Source organism: Periophthalmus magnuspinnatus, chromosome 13 (assembly GCF_009829125.3).
Source record: "Periophthalmus magnuspinnatus isolate fPerMag1 chromosome 13, fPerMag1.2.pri, whole genome shotgun sequence".
NCBI classification, from domain to species: domain Eukaryota; kingdom Metazoa; phylum Chordata; class Actinopteri; order Gobiiformes; family Gobiidae; genus Periophthalmus; species Periophthalmus magnuspinnatus.
This window is the reverse complement of record NC_047138.1, coordinates 29,307,348-29,326,598: the sequence shown is the minus strand read 5'-3', so window position 1 is coordinate 29,326,598 and position 19,251 is coordinate 29,307,348. Positions and strand designations below refer to the sequence as shown.

The following is a 19,251-nucleotide window of genomic DNA, read 5'->3' as shown; positions in this document are numbered from 1 at the left end:
GACTAAACCAGGACTAAACCAGGACTAAACCAGGACTAAACATCGACTAAACCAGGACTAAACATCGACTAAATGTGGACTAAACCAGGGATAAACCAGGACTAAACCAGGACTAAACATTGACAAAACGTGGACTAAACGTGGACTAAACGTGGACTAAACCAGGACTAAAGCAGCGCTAAACCAGGACTAAACGTGGACTAAACATGGACGAAACTAGGACTAAACATGGACTAAACCAGGGATAAACCAGGACTAAAGCAGGACTAAACCAGGACTAAACCAGAACCAAACGTGGACTAAACGTGGATGAAACTAGGACTAAACCAGGACTAAACGTGGACTAAACGTGGACTAAACGTGGACTAAACGTGGACTAAACGTGGACTAAACGTGGACTAAACGTGGACTAAACGTGGACTAAACGTGGATGAAACTAGGACTAAACCAGGACTAAACATGGGGAATCAGTTTCAGTTTTCTGCAGCGAAAAACCTGGGACAATCTTCCTGAAGATGTGAGACAGGCCTCTACTTTGACAATGTTTAAATCCAGGCTCAAAACGTTTAACTGTGCATACTACTGAAAGGTTTTTATTCTGCTTATTCTCTTTTAATGCTAATTTTATCATGATTATGTATGTTTTTGATTTGTTTGTATTGAAATTTTAATGTCTTTCTTATTCTGTAAAGCACTTTGAATTACTTTGTGTATGAATTGAACTATTCAAATAAACTTGTGTTGCTTTGTAGTAGGACTGGACGATATTTTTTCCCCCCCCATACTGATCGATCTCAATTTTCGTTTAGATTTTCTTCCATTTTATTGAAAACATAAGACAGATGACTTCAGGCATAAAGAGCAGGATTGGAATGAGTTTGCACAATATATTAAGCCTAAAAGCAGACGCGCTACAGCTACTGACAGAAACAAGTGCGATGTTTGTCAGCTAAATTAGGTCTTTAGTTTCACTCATAAACGGTGAGAAAATAGTCATTTACGTTCCATAACTGGGATTATAACGAACAGAAGCACCAGAGGAGAGAAAGAGAGAAGAAAAGGCAACGGAGAGAGAGATTTACAACTTGTGAAACTCAAGGACACGTGAGGAGACATAAAAAGACACTGTGGCCACGACTCAGAGCTTTAACCTAAACACGAGAGCGGTCACTCCTGTTCAGCGCCACACGCTCTCACTGTCACATGATCGGCTGTAGACCTGTCAGTTATAATGTGTTTGCCTCATCAGCCAAATCAACCAACGTTTAGAATCAACCAGTCTATGGATCTTGTGATTTTGGGCACATTCCTAAGTTGTAGTGTATTGTTTTGTATCGTGCTTTTGTGTCTTTGTGAAAAACGGTGACTTAGGCTTGTGGGCGGAGCATTGTACAGGCTCGTACTGCTAACTGTAAGGACGGTTCAAATAGCGCCCAGGAGAGATCGCTAGCTTACATGGTAGAAAGCTCAAAAAAGTTGATTTTGCATAATATCTCTGCTTTAAATTGCGAAAATCAAAAACAATTTAAATGACAAAAAATTCCATGGTAACTACTTTGATACAGATGCTATTGATACTTTGCAGCTGATGTCATCAACCTTTCCTGGGGGTGTGATGCTAACTGTGTGCACTGCTCTGTCTGAAGCTCTGTTACTCAAGTTAAAACAAAAGTCTTGATTAAAGTTTAAAACAATGTGACCATGAAGAACTGAATTAGCTGGAGCTGCAACAGATGAGCTGATTTGTACCGTCTCTCAAAAAAAAACATTACAGTCTCAAGCTAGCTAGCGTTAGCCAACAGTTTTTCTCTCACCGTTTTGTTGAAAATCAAACTTTGAATGCTAGTATTTCTCTTGAGTTTTCAGATAATCTTGAAACCTTTTTCGTAGTTATTGCTAATTGTGTGCATTGTGTCACCATGGTAACTGCTGAACATTATCAATAAACAAGTATCAATAAACACACACTGACTTAAGGCTCATTTAAATGTGATCGGGTCTTGTGTCTTATGTGTGAAACCTGCTTAAGTTTAGACCTTTACAAACATGTTCTGAAATGCATGAGTTTCTTGTATTAGTTTAGCAGTTCAGATTTCAGTCTTTTCTCAATGTTAATGCTCCTTTATTTTGCATATTTTCTGCACATAAATACATAATGAGCAAAATGGTGTTGCTAAAGGTATAAAGGCACTTGTCCAAAAGCTGTTGATTGAGCAATGACAGTTCCAGGGGACGTATCTACGACAGGCTCATACTTGTAATGTTTTTGTCTTCTTTGCACAGCACACTATAGATATCAGAGACTATATATGAGTAATTAAAGGACTACAGGGACCAAACCAGGACTGAACCAGGACCGAGCCAGGACTGAGCCAGGACCGAGCCAGGACCGAGCCAGGACCGAGCCAGGACCGAGCCAGGACCGAGCCAGGACCGAGCCAGGACCGAGCCAGGACTGAGCCAGGACTAAACCAAGACTAAACCAAGACTGATTCAGGACTGATCCAGGACTAAAACAGGATTGAACCAGAACTAAACCAGGACTGAACCAGGACTGAACCAGGACTGAACCAGGACTGAACCAGGACTGAACCAGGACTAAACCAGGTCTGAACCAGGTCTGAACCAGGTCTGAACCAGGTCTGAACCAGGACTAAAAACAGGACTAAACCAGGACTAAAACAGGACTGAGCCAGACCTAAACCAGAACTAAACCAGAACTAAACCAGGACCGATCCAGGACTGAACCAGGACTGAATCAGGACTAAACCAGATCTAAAACAGGACTAAAATAGGACTAAAATAGGACTAAAGCAGGACTAAACCAGATCTAAAACAAGCCCAGCAGGTCTTGACTTGATTCTGTCTGGTGTGGTTGGTTGGGTGTTCTCACCTGGGTGGCGGTGTGGGCGGGGCTTCGGGGTACTTCCTGTCGTAGATGTGCATGTCATAGGCTGGAGGAGAGTAAACAGGGGGCGGCTCCTCGTCTGAACTGTCTGGCTCCAGAGTACGCTCCAGGATCTGAAATCAAACGCACCTCAGTCACATACGAGGAGCTAAAATTAGAGCAGCTCGTGATGGCTTTATTTTGGTACTGAGCTTAACAGAGGCTGGGACAGCGGCTGCGGTTACATGCACAGTCACAGTCTGATTATTAACTGATTTTTAGAGTTATAAAATTATTCAAATGAAATGTAAATAACAAATTCATCCAGTTTCATTCTGATCATGGTGCCTTTGATTAATCACATCAGATTTTGCAGTTTGCATGTCATTTAAATAAGCTCAAAAGGTCCAGAAATCAGATAATAGTGAGATTTTGGTCAGCTTGTAACCACAGCCAGTGAGAATTAGGATGTTTAAGAATGTCTAACTGTTCATAACTTTAACCAACCAAACCAACAGATGCAATTCAGCCTATATTTGAGCAGAAATACAGAGCATTTTGTTTGTGAAAACCGTGCAGAGGGAAGAGCTTTGTGCATTTGGGGAGGTGTCTGTGCTTTTCTCTAAATGGGATTTAACAAACGTTATTGTGTTCTGCTTGTTCCTCTGTTGTGACACTTCGAGCAATCAGATTCAAATATTCATCATGACATTCTGCCTTTTTCCAATCGCTTTCAGCCAGAGCTGTTCCAGACTGATAAATGTTTAGAACTTAATTCAGAGTGTTACACAGATCAATCTGGCATGAACCAAGTTAACTGCAATCATCATAAGAAATGCATAGATGGAGGCAGCATAAACTCCGAGTCCTCCCTCTCCTTTTTGTAAACTTGAACTTTGTCTGCATAGTAAAAGGTAAAGGAACTAATGTATGAACACATGACACCATAACGATGCCACTCAAGGTTATATCTAGAAATCCAGGTTCTGTGACCAAACAGATTGTGGAGAACGAAATGAGTGAAATGCCTGAGGAAGAAGACGACATTAGCAGCCATTCAGAGGAAACCGAGGTTAGCAATGCTAATCTGGAGTCAATCCTCTGTGAAATGCAGCAATCCCACTGGGAAAATACATCGAACTTTAAAGACGTGAAAGCCAATGTGGTGTCAATTACCACTAGGATCAGCAAAGTGGAGGCGCGTGTGACGTGGATGATAGAACGATGCTACTTGAAGAAACAATGGCAGCGCGAGTCAAACAACACAATAAATATACTCAACAATATAAAGTAAATTGGAGTCGATGGAGCTGGAAGTGCGCCCATACTCACTTCCCATTTGGAACACGAATATGTCCATTTATATATAGAGTCTAAGGTCCTAAAGCACTGCCAGGCGCCCCTCCATGATCTATAGTGGTGAGGTTTACGAGGTACAGGATCAAGGAGGAAGTCTTGAGGACCTGAAGAAGCTCTCGATGGACCATGATCACCCCACTAAGGTCCTAAAACGCAGCCGTGAGTACAGTGAAGTGATAAAGGTGTCACGAGAAAGGGCAGCTCGCTTCCAAACCCCCTATTTGAAGTGCGATATATTGCTACAAAGGAATATTGCGATAAACGATCATATTGAAAATACTTTGCCACTGTCACAAAGCAGGACAATCCCAGTGAACCCATTTTTAAAGAGACAGTATCATTAAAAAAAGCATGAACTGATAATTAGCCATAGCAGCTTTTTATTCCACCTATTACAGCTTAAATCTTATATTATTACATAAAAATGGCAAAAAATCTCACCACTAATACTCACCACGATAAATACTGAGCTTCTAATGATATTTTTCCAGCCGTCATTTTGTTATTATAGTGACAGGCCCATCCCTATCCAGATCAAGAGACACAAAAACCTGTGTTTATATCTAAGCAGAGGAAGCCACTAAATACAGAGAGAGGAGAAGATTATCTGTCAGTGATCCAGACACCTACTAAAGCTGTGGATAAAGCCATGACTACTGTCTCGAGTCGGAGAAGGGAACTGAGAGAGCTTCAGAAGAGGAATTCAAGAAGAAACCTGCAGCATTCCATAAGGAGTGACAGCGGATAGAACAAATAGAGCAAGTAACTCAAGCAATCGACATAGAGAAGAAAGTAGTTTCAAAGATATTTTACGTAGACAAAGGGGAGTACAGGAGTTGGGAGCGGATGAACCGACATGAACGTGTTACACCCCAAAATGGCTCTTTTTGCAAATGATGTGCTTTTTTGTCTAAGTGAACTCGTTAAGTCACTCCCAGAACTTTATTACATCTACTCACAGTATATGGATGTTTTTCGGGCTACAAAATCAGTTCTAAACGTCTGTGTAATCCCTCAGATGTTCTTAGTTCTATTCTAGTTTGGTTTAAGCTTGATAATTCTTGCAATACATGTACAGGAAATTGATTTATTTTTGGAAATAGGAGAAGGGAGACGGTAGATGTGGTGTTGCGGTGTCAATGTACAGTATTTTATGTTTCTATGTTCCCAATAAAAATGTAAAAAAAAAAATGTATATATAGCCAAAACTCATTAATACTATAACCCCATAAAAGATAAAGCTTTAAAGTCATTGTTATCTTCAAAAATAGACAAAAATATTCAACCCTCTGCAGCTCAAATCTTAGCATATCACAACAAATCTGTCAACTGGACAAAAAGTTGTAGGAGTGAAGACATTTCGCTGTTCGTCCAAGCCTCGTTTTCAATTCTGCTGAACACTTCCTTATATCTGTCTGAAGGGAGGAGCTAACTACACTGAAACTAACTGAAACTAACTGAAACTGGGTGAGGAGCGAAACGTCTTGACTCTTACAACTTTTTGTCCAGTTGACAGATTTGAATTTTTCCTTTAACTACGGATCATACCTGGAAGACTGAGCGATTACACAAACATATTACAACAAAAATACCAAAAATCTCCCAAATTTTGCAAAAGAAAAAGTCCCCGCGATAAACACTGAGCTCCAAAATACATCGTTCCCGCTTTCATCCACTGAACCATAAGTTGATATAGTGATTACTGTGACAGGTCTAGCACTGGCCTCTTGTGGGATGATATAGTGATTAATGTGACAGGCGTAGCACCGACCTCTTGTGGGATGCTGTCGTCAGAATCGGAGCTGTCGTCAGAGCCCTGTCCGTCCAGACTCATCTGCAGCAGCTGGTCGATGGTAGCGTCCACAGCTCCGTTATTGGACCTGAGGACGCACTCTATCACCTCGTAGTCCATGGTCGGGAACATGGTCTTAAAGTCCTCCATGGCCTGGTTAAACTCCAGACGACGCACCTGGAGACAGACAAAACAGTCAGGAATTCCGGTGTTACGCAAACATTAAGGAATCAAGTAGGGCTGATTGAGCAGTTTATCAAATTTGAGATTCAGCCGTTTCTAGTAGACACTGATCAGCTTGGGTCTACAGTCAATCCTCTGTGGTTTGAAGCATGGGGCTAGTTATATTTGTGTTAAATATCAATGCTTAAAAGTCTGTCTTGTTTATCTAAACCAACACGTCTTGAGCGTTCACGCATCGGACGCTCTGTTCACCCCAAACGCCCCAAACACCTCCGATGCGCGTCATGGTTGCCGTGGACGCGTGTAGGAGGTGTCTGCTTCAAATGCAAAGGCGTCCAACTAGAGGCTTCCAACCGCAGTCAGAACGCAGCATAACACACCAAGATATACTGTCTAGCTCACATATGTCAAACTCAAGGCCCGGGGGCCAAATGCGGCCCGCCACATCATTTTATGTGGCCCACGAGAAGGTAAATTAAGGCTTGACGGTCATTTTAAATATAAGTCTATACTGCTTTAATGTGTGCATTGACAATAAACTAATGAGATTTTCCCAACAAGTGACACTGAGAAATATTTGCAAATCATCCCAAATTGTTCAGGAAGAGGAAAATGTTCGGCGTGGAAGGCAGTTTCAAGAAAGGTGCTAAAGGTGAATACAAGTTTGTGCTTTAAGGAGAAAATCTGTATGTTTTTTTGTGTTATGAGGCGGCGTCGGTACAATCTACATCGACATTTTGACACCAAACACGTGGCTAAGTATTAAAAAGTTAGACTGCAAGAAAACAACAAATTGTCCAATAATTAAAAGGCTGTTTTTGAAGCAGTGCTGAAGGCTCTGATCAGATACACACTTTTAAAAATGTCAGTTTATCAGGAAATACACATAAACAGATACGTAATATTTGCAACTTGAATAAGTAATAAATACAGAAACAGTTATTTAACAAGTTTAAAATTAGTTAAATGTATTTTACATGACATTTGTTTACATTTAGTGACATTTATCCTGCCACAGTCACATCTGGCCCTTGATGGCCGCCATTTTGCTGATGTGGCCCTCGGTGAAAATGAGTTTGACACCTCTGGTCTAGCTAGTATTATAGTATAGTTTAGTATGCAACTTTTCTTCTCACATTATAGCGTTAAACATCTCCATCTTGCAATGCATTGATGGAGACGCATTGACAGGCATTAACTGCTTGTCTCCATGGAGATAAGGTAAGTTCCTATACTGTGGAACTTTCCAGGCAAAGTAAAAACGTCTCTGTGAGGTCTCAGAGGTGTGAGGTGGAGGTATTTTTCTGTGTTCTGTGTGGTCTGACCTGTCTGTTGGGCCGGCTGTTGTTGAGATGGGCTCCTCCTCTGGACCCTCCATTGCTGCTGCTCCTCCTGAACAGACTGGTCATCTTTGGTCCAGCGCCAAGCCCAAACAAACGCCTTTAAAATTCACTTCAACGCTCACTGCTACCGGCTCTGTGTGGACTCAAGCTCTCAGTTCATCATCGTAACATGCCAGCTGTGAATCGTGATCAAATTCCCCAAAAAGTAGAGCGTTTTATCCACAGTGTTTGGACAATTTAGCTCAATCCAACATGGCTGACGATGAAGGAGGAGGGAAAGAAAATAATCCAAGAAATAAAATGTGTTTTCTGAAGTCACCAAGAGGAGAGAGGAGAGCGGATTCTCATCGCTGCATCGTATGGAGCTGTGAAGAAAACAAAAAAGAAACATTACTAATAAATAAATAAATAAAAACATAGCTGTAAATTACACTCTCATAATCCATAGTCTTAAAAACAGCCTGAACTTCACATCGGCAAAACCAAATCATATGATCAAGATTTTAACATAAAAAAATGACTTCTTAGAGATTAAAAGGTACAGTACGTAACTTTCTGGAGGTATCATGTCACCTTCATGATTCCACGGTAACAGAAAGTTAAAACCATACTTCAGAACATTCTCGTTGGTGATAGATAACCGTTATGCCATACTGTGGAATATTATAGCCAAAGGAAACAACATTTCCATGGCGACAAGCAGGAGAGCGCCGTTCTCCAGGCCAAACGAGAGCCAGGTTTGTGGAGGTGCAAGCCTGCTCACCGTATTCAAGCTAAAATCATATGCCAACTCACGACCTTGATAGAAATAGTTTTCATTTTCATATTTTGTATTCACTTTTTTTTAATCACCAAAGGAAACTTTTTTGCATTGTCAAATATAATTTATAATTTAGAGAGATCAACCAATGTGTTTTTTCATGGCCGATGCCGATACCGATTGTTTAGAATACAAAGCAACCCATGGTCAACATGCTCTGACGATATTTTTAGGCTGATTTATAGGTCCAAATTTAATTATTTTGCTCAAATTATGTCATTTAAGTTTACTACAAACTGACTCACAGCTTTTTTTTTTACCACAAACCTTTAAGAGAGCTGTGTATCACATTTAGTCTAGTTTTCTCTTCATGTTAAAGTGTTAAAATCGTGTTCGTGTGTATGTTCTCAGCAGCAAATCGACCAAAACAAAAATATCGGCATGTGGTGGAAATTTAAGGCCGATCGCTGATACACTAAAAAGCCCAAATATCGGCCTGTTATAGCGGCCGATTTCTATAAAAGATCAGTTGTTAAATCATTATTTCAGAGATAAATTTCTCTAAAACAGATTTCAATTTAGCCAAAAAGAAACAGAAACTTTACCGAAGCTAGCTATGAAACATTTTTAGACATAACTATATTTAACCCTGCAGCTGTTCACTGTTCTGGTTGAACCTGGTTATTTCTGTTGTCCATTTGAAAACCTTTTAGAGCAGGACAGCGGACAGGTATAGCGGCTTTAGTCCGAGCGATATCTTCCCAACAACATCATATTAATCTGCACCTAAGAATGAGCTAAAATTAGACCCCAATCCAGGCCTCGCTGTGCTCTCAGGGACAGTTTAACACGCAACAATAAAGTTAACACTGGGAATATATATGGAGAAGTTATTATCGTCAGAGAAACGTGGTGGGAAAGAGAGGTTGGGGAACTGGTTTTGAGAGATTTTTTTTTGGTTTTTGGAGCTTAAGTTTTGCACAAAAAAGGAGTGTGGGTATCTCTTAGCCTTGTCTCATGTTGTTGATTATTTGGTTAGTTGATAATTGTGAATATTGAGGTCACAATAATGAATAATTGTGAATCTAGACTACACTAAAGTGAGCCTAAAAGTGCTTTGTATCTGTCTGTTAATGTTAACTTTACTTCAACAGTGAAAGAGTGTGGGTTGGAGTTCAGAAGAAGAAATTTGATCCTATGGAATATTGTGTGGTTTGCAAATGATTTAGATGCAATTTCAAATGTTGTGGCTAAACTTCCCTGTCAAAGCCTGATCTCGTCAGATCTCAGGAGCTGAGCAGGGTTGGGCCTGGTTAGTACTTTTATAAGAGCAGGCCTGTCACAATAACATTTTCAAGAGCGATATATTAGTGAAGGAAATAGACAATAAACAATCATACTGAAACCACAACATAATGCGGAAATGTCCCCAAAAAGTATTTTAAAGGTACAATATTGTCATAATAATGTTTTGGGTTTTTTTTTTAAGCAAAAACAGTATATACATTGCCATTGCAACAATATATTATATGTTTTTTGAAAGCCCTCGACATTCCCCACGTCATGCGCTGATGCACTCATCGTTCGCCATCACATCGGGGGTCGCCCATTGACTCCCACTGACTTCCATTTATTTTAACAGTTACACATAAGGTGCTTGGATAGTGCTTGATGCCAGGAGTGTGTTTGGGGGACATGGACGCTTCATGCTACATTTGTCAACACTGAGTTAATGTGCTTCGCCCATGCACTCATCGTTGGGAAAGCAATAGGCCCTACGCCCTAATAAGAAATGAATAATGCACAAAATTGTAAAGCGCCTTTGAACCAATGGAGGACGACTGTATGAAACTAATGCATTATTATTTTTATTCACATTTGTGGCACTATTTCCCAGTTTACTAGTTTTCATTTTCATTTCAGTAGGAAGGTTCACTATAGTAAGGACAGTGTGTGGAAGCTACAGTGGTTAGTATTGTTGACTATATTATTCTTATTTGCTCATATGGTAAAAATAGACTAATTAACCAGTTCTGGAGGCACAAATGTAGGAAGTAGGTCAGAATTTACACCAAGGCTTCAAGGCCATGAGATGAAAATACTGTTCAGGTTCAAACTCACTCCAGTCTTGGTCTAGTTCTAGCTTTGACTTCAGTCCAGGCTAAGACCCAGCTTAGACCTGTAGGCTGCAGTAGGTTCCATTAATAATACAAAATATACATTGGTAGAATAATCCCACTTTTTTTGCCAATATAGTGTAATTGAGAACACATAAACAACTCCGCTCTGGCATTAAAAAATCGTGAAAAGTGCTTATAAACTCATTGCGGAGAATAATTAGGAAACTCTGAATGCATAAGGTAAGTGAGGAATAATTTTGAACTGTTTAAAATGAACCGGTTCTGCTGTCATGCTTTTAAAACAGTACAAATCAGGTATAACCCCTTTTAAATTCACAGTCCATTTTGGGGTGAAGTATCGATACTAAAAAATCCCATTCACAGGACAGAAATGAACCTTTCCTGAATAGATTTAGAATGATCTTGAGCTGTATCAGAACAAGTATAAAGACACAAAGACTAGTACACAACCTCGAGTTTGAAATTTTAGTACCGTGACAACACTAGTCCATTCGTGCCGATATAAATTCCCACCTCCCCTGAACCTAACACAACCTGCAGTGACAGTGGAGGGTCCATCTGTCAGACCAGGCTGAGATCTGGGTCTGGATTTCCACATCTGGATTGAGTCCAAGATGGAGGCTGTGAAATTAAAACGGATCATAACCCAGCGCAGGGAGACCAGATGGGCTCGGCTTAAACAATAGGAGAGAGGGAGCCGTGATCTATGGGGGAGTTTAAGGGTGAGACTGTAGTGGAAAAAATAAGGAGTAAGCAATAACAAAATGTGATGGTTAATTGGATGGAGATAATTGCATCAGTCTGAGGTAGGGCAGGACTATTAATCAAACTTTAATCAAGATCGAGATTCAGTTAACATGGTCAGTGATCGTCTTGGGTCTTTTTAACGGAGACGTCTACAGGATACACGAGATTCAATCATTTCTACTGGTCAGTGATCGTCTTGGCAGGTCCACAGCCAGTCCTCAGTCGGTACAAGCATGTGGACTTCAGACTTTGGAGTTAGACATTTCACTATTCCTTTTGTTAATTGTTAAGTTTTTATTAGATTGTTTTTTAATTGGTTTAAATCAGATACAAAAACGAAAATGGTAATTGATCAATAAGAGTAAACTTTTTTTTTTTTTTTCCCCTCACCTGTTTTTAATTTTAACTTAAACTTAAAAAAAAGGTCAGATAGGCTGGTATGACACGTCCGCAGAGGAAATGATGTTACTTAAATAACTGCTGTCTGTGTTTTGGCGACTGAGAACATTTGATTTGATGTGATTAAAAAAAGTCATTCATAGTTTGAGGTTTACACATTTTTGTTGGTTTAGACCTAGTTTTACTCATGGACACGGTTTTAGTCCCATGTAAGTCTTTGTGAGGTCCTGGTTGAGGTTATGGTTTAATTCCTCTCCATTTAGTTTAGTCCTGGCGCAGTCCTGGCGTGGTCTTGGTTTCGTCCTGGTTTCGTCCTGGTTTCGTCCTGGCGTGGTCTTGGTTTCGTCCTGGTTTCGTCCTGGCGTGGTCTTGGTTTCGTCCTGGTTTCGTCCTGGCGTGGTCCTGGCGTAGTCCTGGCATAGTCTTGGTTTAGTCGTAGTTTAGTCATAGTTTAGTCCTGGCGTAGTCCTGGCGTAGTCCTGGCGTAGTCCTTGTTTAGTCCTGGCGTAGTCCTGGTATAGTCCTTGTTTAGTCCTGGTTTAGTCCTAGTTTAGTCCTGGCATAGTCCTGGTATAGTCCTTGTTTAGTCCTGGCGTAGTCCTGGCGTAGTCCTGGCGTAGTCCTGGCGTAGTCCTGGCGTAGTCCTGGCGTAGTCTTGGTTTAGTCCTGGTTCAGTCCTAGTGTAGTCCTCGTGTGGTCCTCGTGTGGTCCTCGTGTGGTCCTCGTGTGGTCCTCGTGTGGTCCTCGTGTAGTCCTCGTGTAGTCCTCGTGTAGTCCTCGTGTAGTCCTCGTCTAGTCCTAGCGTGCTCCTGGTTTAATCAGGTCCAGTCCTTCTATGGCTGTGTTTGCATGTTTCTAATACATTCAATATGGACAGTGTAAAACTGTTGGCTCATGTGCTGCTCGTCGCTTTAAAGACATTGCCAGATGCACTTTAAGCTGCTTCATATTTTATGATGGAGTTGAATGGTTTGAACCCTGCCATGGGCCTCCACAAAAGGCAGTGCTTCCTGTGGATCGACCAATCAGACGGCAGCATTCAGAGAGACAGCAGGGCCCATGCCGGGGACACTCACACATGGATTTAGTTTTGATGAGTGAAGAGAAGATGGAGAAGAATGGATTTTAGACAGTACGTTCATGACATTTTATAAAAAGCTACCTAAGAAAGTAAGAGAGAGGAAAACAAAAATCAGGATTGAAACACATCTAAAATAGGTCCAAAGTAGGGCTGGGCAATATGGCAAAAAAAAACCCCAAACAAAATCATTTTAGGTTTAATTTATTTTATCTTCAGTTTGTCCAGGACTAAACCAGGATAATAACCACTGAGCCTAGAGATCAGTTCAGTTTGAATGAGTTTAAACCGTTCATGTGGAAGTTGTTAAGCTGCTGAGTGAGCAATTTTATCACGGCAATAACAGATAATAATAGAATGAGTCTGGTGAAGGTGGATACACTCCAAGGAAAAGCCAAATCGCAATTTAATAATCTGGTAACGAACTTCTATACGCACAAATACTTCTGTTTTGAATGTTTGTATGGATGTGTTTGTTTAGTTTTTTTTCTGCTTGTATTGTATTTTAAACCGAAGAAGCGAGTCCAAGTGCTCTTTCCTTGTATGAATAAAAGGTAAAGGAAGAACGAACGGACTTTAAAAACACGGAGGAACACAAAGAAATACCGCAAGAGAGCGTCAACTCCGGGTAAGTCCGAATGAAGAGGATACGACAAAACAGCATCTGGGAACCAACCTTCAAATCTGAAATATAGGAAGATTCTGGCATAATTTACTGCTAATTTTAGTAAACTTTCACATTCAAAAGATAGAATATTTAGTTTTAATCAGGCCTGTCATGACAATCACTACATTGACTTATCGTTCTATATATGAACCTGGAACTATTTTTTGGAGGGGGTCAGTATTTATTATGTGGACTTTTTCTTTGCACTACTGGGAAATTTTGGGTTTTTTTTAGCTATATGATATGATTTAAGATGTAAAAGGTTGAATTAAATACTTCTGTGAGTCATTACAGACGCAAACTAAGTACTAAAGTGTTTCATTCTGCTGTTTATTTATTCCAGCTCATGATTTTTTTTTACAATATCCTAGATTTAAAATAGATTTTGTGGTTTAAATCTGCTCTTGGGTTTTTGTTTCAGTGGCGTAAATGAGTTTCAATATTATCCTTTAGCTTCAAAATGTGTTATTGTGGCAGGCCTGGTTTAAGTTGTTAATCGCTATGGCAACGGTCAAATTTTTTTCCATCGTTCCAAAACTTGGAATTGTTTGAAGTACGACACAATGCGCACCATGTTTTCCGACGCAGCTGCTTAAACCGAAGCTCGGAACAATTTCATTCCTGAGGTTCGCCTGATTTCAAAAAGGAATTTTCAAAAAGACTCCACCCTCGGAACAATATGAATCTATAATCGATAATACAATGGAGGTCAAACGCCACATTTAAGTGCGCATTTTAATGTAATGTAAAACCAAACAGAAATGAATTATTAACAGGGAAACATCCTGGAAACACATCACCAAATGTTCATTGACCAACAGCATAAAACTGGTCATTTCAAACTCAAACTGGGATCTGTTCAACTTTTATTTAAGAGTTTGAAAGGAAGTGTAGCCTGAGCGCTTCCTTTTATTAAAACAAGCAACTACGATCACAAATGAACGAGGGTTACCAGCAGAGAATACATTTTGAAGTTGGAAAGATAGAAAATATAGACGATAAACGATAATATTGAAACTCATTTACCGTATTTTCCGGAGTATAAGCCAAAAAAATGCATAATAATGAAGAAAACAACATATATTTCACATATAAATCGCACGCCCTGTCGTCAAACTATGAAAAAAGTGCGATTTATAGTTCAGAAAATACAGTATGCCACTGACACAATGACCCGAAAGCAGAATTATCCCGCCAAAAAAGTTCAAAATGTATGATACGGTATAATAAATAAACAGGAGAATTAAACACTTTAGTCGTTAGTTTGATTTCATAACTTCTACGACTCATTATAAATACAAACTTTTACTGCTCAAATCTCATCGTTAGACAGGAAAAATAACAAAAAGTACTGGTACTAGTACAAAGAAAAGTACCACTATAACTACTGACGCCTGAAAAATATTATTCCATCAAACATATATAACATGATAAGTTGATATAGTCATTACGAGGGACGATAACAAAATTTGAAGTTCGATATATCGCTGAAGTAAATATAGACGATAAACGATAATATTGAAACTCATTTATGTCACTGATAAAACCCCAAGAGCAGATTTAAACCACAAAATCTATTCTAAATTGTAAAAAAAAAAAAAAGCAAAAAACCCCAAAACAAAACAACAAAATGATGCACTTTAGTTCTTACTTTGCGTCAGTAATGAGTCATACAATTTATTAATTCAACTTTTTACGGCTTAAATCTGATCATATAGTGAAAAAATAATCAAAAAATTTCCCAGATGTGCAAAGAAAAAGTACACATAATAAATTCTGACCCTAAAAAAACATCGTTCCTTCTTTCATGTATTAAACAATAACTTAAATCAAACTCTTACAAACAGATCCTTTAACTTTACATTACCTAATTAACTGCAAACCCTTAAAATTGCAGTTTCCAGTTGTGATCAGCCCTGTGTAAATGAAACATCAGGCAAAAATCTAAATTATAGATTAAATGTCTAAGAGAAAATCTTGTCATTACATAATTTAGATTTAATGGATGTGCAAAAGCATAATAAATCTTATATCTGCCCATACTAAATCATCATATGCAATACTGGGAGTTTATTATTACATAAAAGTAGAGCCGACCACCTTATCTCTATATAAGACCAATGTGCAACATAAATAAAATGATCTTATCTTGTGCCACAATGTGAATTATATCTTTTAAACTGCACTGATTTGACTTTTGACCATTGCATTTATACTGTTATTTTTTCCCTATGCCAGGAAAAACATTAACATTTTAAAAGCAAATGTTATTTTGGTGGAGATTGGGGGGCAAACGGGTGTGTAACAGTGGGACAGATGGCCTGGGTTAGCCGCGGCCTTTAGGGGGTTAACCCAGCCTCTGCAAGCCGAAGATGGGGCTCCTCTAGCGGGCACTGATTCATGAGGCCCTCGGTGATGTCTGGATCAGTGGCAACATCCATACAAAAAAACATATGCAAATAAAAATAAGTGCAAAATATTCTAAAAACCTTGAAATAGCAAGAAATAGCGCGAAAACGTGACGGGGAAACGTACTTTTTTTTTTCCGACGAGGTGTTTACAAAGCGAACATAGCGCAGAAACAAACGGTTATTGCCAAATGTCGGAGTCAAATTACTGCATTTAAGTGATGTTTTTGGCAGATTTTACTCACGAAAAGGGGAGAAAAAAGTCCGACGAGGCGGGTAAACTCCACAGAACGTAGCAGAGACCGGAGAAAGCAGCGGGATAGAAGCAGATCTGGTCATAACGGGAGCCAGAGGAGAACCGTCCGGGGAGAGAGCAAGACGAGAGCGGCCATGGAGCGACGGAAGTGACGTCAATGTGCGAGCTCTTCAAAATAAAAGCTGACATAAAAAATTAATAAAAGCCTACATTAAAAAAAAAAAAAACATAGATAAAATGAATAAAAGCCAACATAATAAATAAATAAATAAATAAATAAAAGCTGACATAAAAATTAATTAAAGCCTACATAAAAAACATAGATAAAATGAATAAAAACCTACATAATAAATAAATAAATAAATAAAAGCTGACATAAAATACATAAGTAAATACATAAAAGCCTACATAATAAATAAATAAATGAATAAATAAATAAAAGCCTACATAAAAAATACATAAATAAATAAATAAAATCCTACATAATAAATAAATAAATAAAAGTCAACATAGTAAAAAATAAATAAATAAATAAGCCTATATAATAAATAAATAAATAAAACCCTACATAAGAATATATTTACTATTAGATTTTAGTATGCTTATGCAGTTTGAATTGTATGTTGATGTAAAGTGCAATATTGTTTGATATAGTGAACTATTAAGCTAGCTTTATACATTTATTTTTTGTCTTAGAGTAGATGTAGGGCAAAAGAATGTCTATAAAATTGATTGTATCCATGGAGATTTTATTTCTTTGACATATATTTTGAACTTATTCAATTACATGTGTTTTAAATAATACAAAGATTTTTTTTTTTTTTTTTTTTTCAACAACGTGCATTCTTAGTATGAGCAAGGTCGTCTCCCCAGATTTTACAGATAAACTTAAGGCACTGGCATCACCTGCTTGTCCCCATAGAAAGAAACATATGTGCCTAATGCCATACGGTGGAACATTAATGCTACAGTCCAGACAGCAAGAAATAGTCTCCTAGTGCTCCTTAAAAGTGTCATGGTTGACTATAATTAGTGTTTGGAGAAGTACACAATTCTGTTACTTAGTACTGTAAGGTAGTACAGTGAGTGGAGAATACCTCAAGTAAAAATGAAAGTATCACATGAAAAATGTACTTTAGTAAAAGTATTAAAGGAACTGTTTAAATGTACTTAAAGAGTAAAAAGTAAAAGTATTTCATGCAGGGGCTTTTTTTTTTTTTTTTTTTTTTTTTTGGTAATAAAGCTTCAAATGTAGTGATTTTGATACAAATTCGTGCTCAATGTTGTTCAACAAAAACAACAGAATCGATTTTTTTCCCCAGCTGTTTTTATTTGTATGTATATATATTTTGCTCAAACTATGAACATACTAAAAAAACAAAAAAAAACAAACAAAAAAAACAAAAACCCTCAGACTTTTCAGTAGGTCTAATAAAAAATACTTTTACTTTTCAGTCCAGTTCAAAAATGTAGTGAAGTACAGATATCTAAAATGTATACTTAAATACAGTACTTTGCTACTTTTACTTTGCTACATTCGACCACTGACTATAATTGATATAACTGGTATTTTCTGTATTAAAAATGTGTATATTTTGTATTTTGAGCGATAGCACTTTCATTGTGTTCATGAGTTTTTAATATTACCACTGCATTATTTTATGTGTTTACTCATATCCCCAAAAAATATAACACAAAATCTAACTTGGTGGCATTTCTTGAACTTCTTGAGCGATGTGAAAATAATCTTAAAGGCCTTTTGGGGTCAACTGATACAATATACAGTTTGATTTATGTAAAAAAAACTGCAACTTAACACAAGCTCAGATCTTGTACTAAAGCTTTCAACTGCACAGAGTAAACTGGAAATTCCCCTTTAGACTCGGACAATAGTGGTGAACCATGTCATAGCAGCTTAATGGACAAAGGACTGTGTGACCTACATAAACAAACAAAGACCTACGATCACGTGAAACTCAAGCGCTGTGGTGTTTTATTTTGAAGGGCGTTCGTTCTCACTTCCGGTAGAGCTTCGCGTAGCTTTTTAACCCAGATTCACCCACTTCAGACGCTCCATGAATGAAAAGCAGTGACATCACATCAAAAAGAAAATACTACAACTTTAGCACCGCCAAACAAACAAATATACAAATATATGCTCGGATTTGGAAGTAAAAATGTTTAAATGTAAATTAAAGGTACACTGCAACTTTTCAGGTGAAGGGTCCGTCACGTGCTGGTTTCCATGGAGATGTTTAATGATATTTGTGGTGAAATGTTCACTTCATGGTTAAAATACCGCCCACTGACATTAAATTAATCCAAATAAAAAGTGCTAAGGGACTATAAATGAAAACTCAGAAAGAAAGAGAGAAAGAGAGAGGGAGAGACAGAGAGAGGGAGAGACGCAAAGAGAGACAGAGAGAGATATGGAAAGAGAGAGAGGGAGCGAGTGGAGGGGAAGGGGGAAGAGAGATAGAGAGAGAAAAAGAGAGAAAGTGGAAGGGCAGGGGAAAGAGAAGGAGAAGGGGAAAGGGAGAGAGAGGGAGAGTGAGAGAGAGAGGGAAAGAGAAGGAGAGTGTGGAGGGGCAGGGGAAAGAGAGAGAGAAGGAGAGAAGAAGAGAGAGGGGGGGAGAAAGAGAGGGAGAGGGGGGGAGAAAGAGAGGGAGAGGGGGGGAGAGGGAGGGAGAGAGGGGGGGAGAAAGAGGGAGAGAGTATGGGGCAGGGACAGAGGGAAAGAGAGGGAGGGAGGGAAAAAGAGGGAGACGGAAAGAGGAAGAAAGGGATAGAGAGAGAGAAAGATAGAGGGAGAGAATATGGGGCAGGGGGAGAGAGAGATAGAGAGAGAGAAAAAGAGAGAAAGTGGAAGGGCAGGGGAAAGAGAAGGGGAAAGGGAGAGAGAGAGGGAGAGTGAGAGAGAAAGGGGGAAAGAGAAGGAGAGTGTGGAGGGGCAGGGGAAAGATAGAGAGAAGGAGAGAAGAAGAGAGAGGGGGGAAGAAAGAGGGGGAGAGAGGGGGAGAGAGGGAGAGAGAGAGGGGAGGGAGGGAGAGAGGGAGGGGGGGAGAAAGAGGGAGAGAGTATGGGGGCAGGGACAGAGGGAAAGAGAGGGAGAGAGGGAAAAAGAGGGAGACGGAAAGAGGAAGAAAGGGATAGAGAGAGAGAAAGATAGAGGGAGAGAATATGGGGCAGGGGGAGAGAGAGATAGAGAGAGAGAAAAAGAGAGAAAGTGGA

General features: G+C 39.1%; 1 protein-coding gene across 2 annotated transcripts in view; it reads right to left on the bottom strand.

Annotated features, from left to right (window-relative positions):
- Positions 1–16,148, bottom strand: part of cuedc1b (CUE domain containing 1b) — a 33,987-nt gene extending 17,839 nt beyond the window's left edge. For both annotated transcript variants that reach the window (XM_033977609.2, XM_033977610.2), the window contains exons 1-4: positions 16,010–16,148; positions 7,547–7,929; positions 6,018–6,215; positions 2,894–3,021 (exon numbers count right to left, since the gene is read on the bottom strand). In XM_033977609.2, coding sequence (XP_033833500.1) covers positions 2,894–3,021; positions 6,018–6,215; positions 7,547–7,630 — 410 coding nt within the window. In that variant the 5' untranslated portion in view covers positions 7,631–7,929; positions 16,010–16,148. The remainder of the gene's footprint in view (positions 1–2,893; positions 3,022–6,017; positions 6,216–7,546; positions 7,930–16,009) is intronic.
- Positions 16,149–19,251: the final 3,103 nt, after the last annotated feature.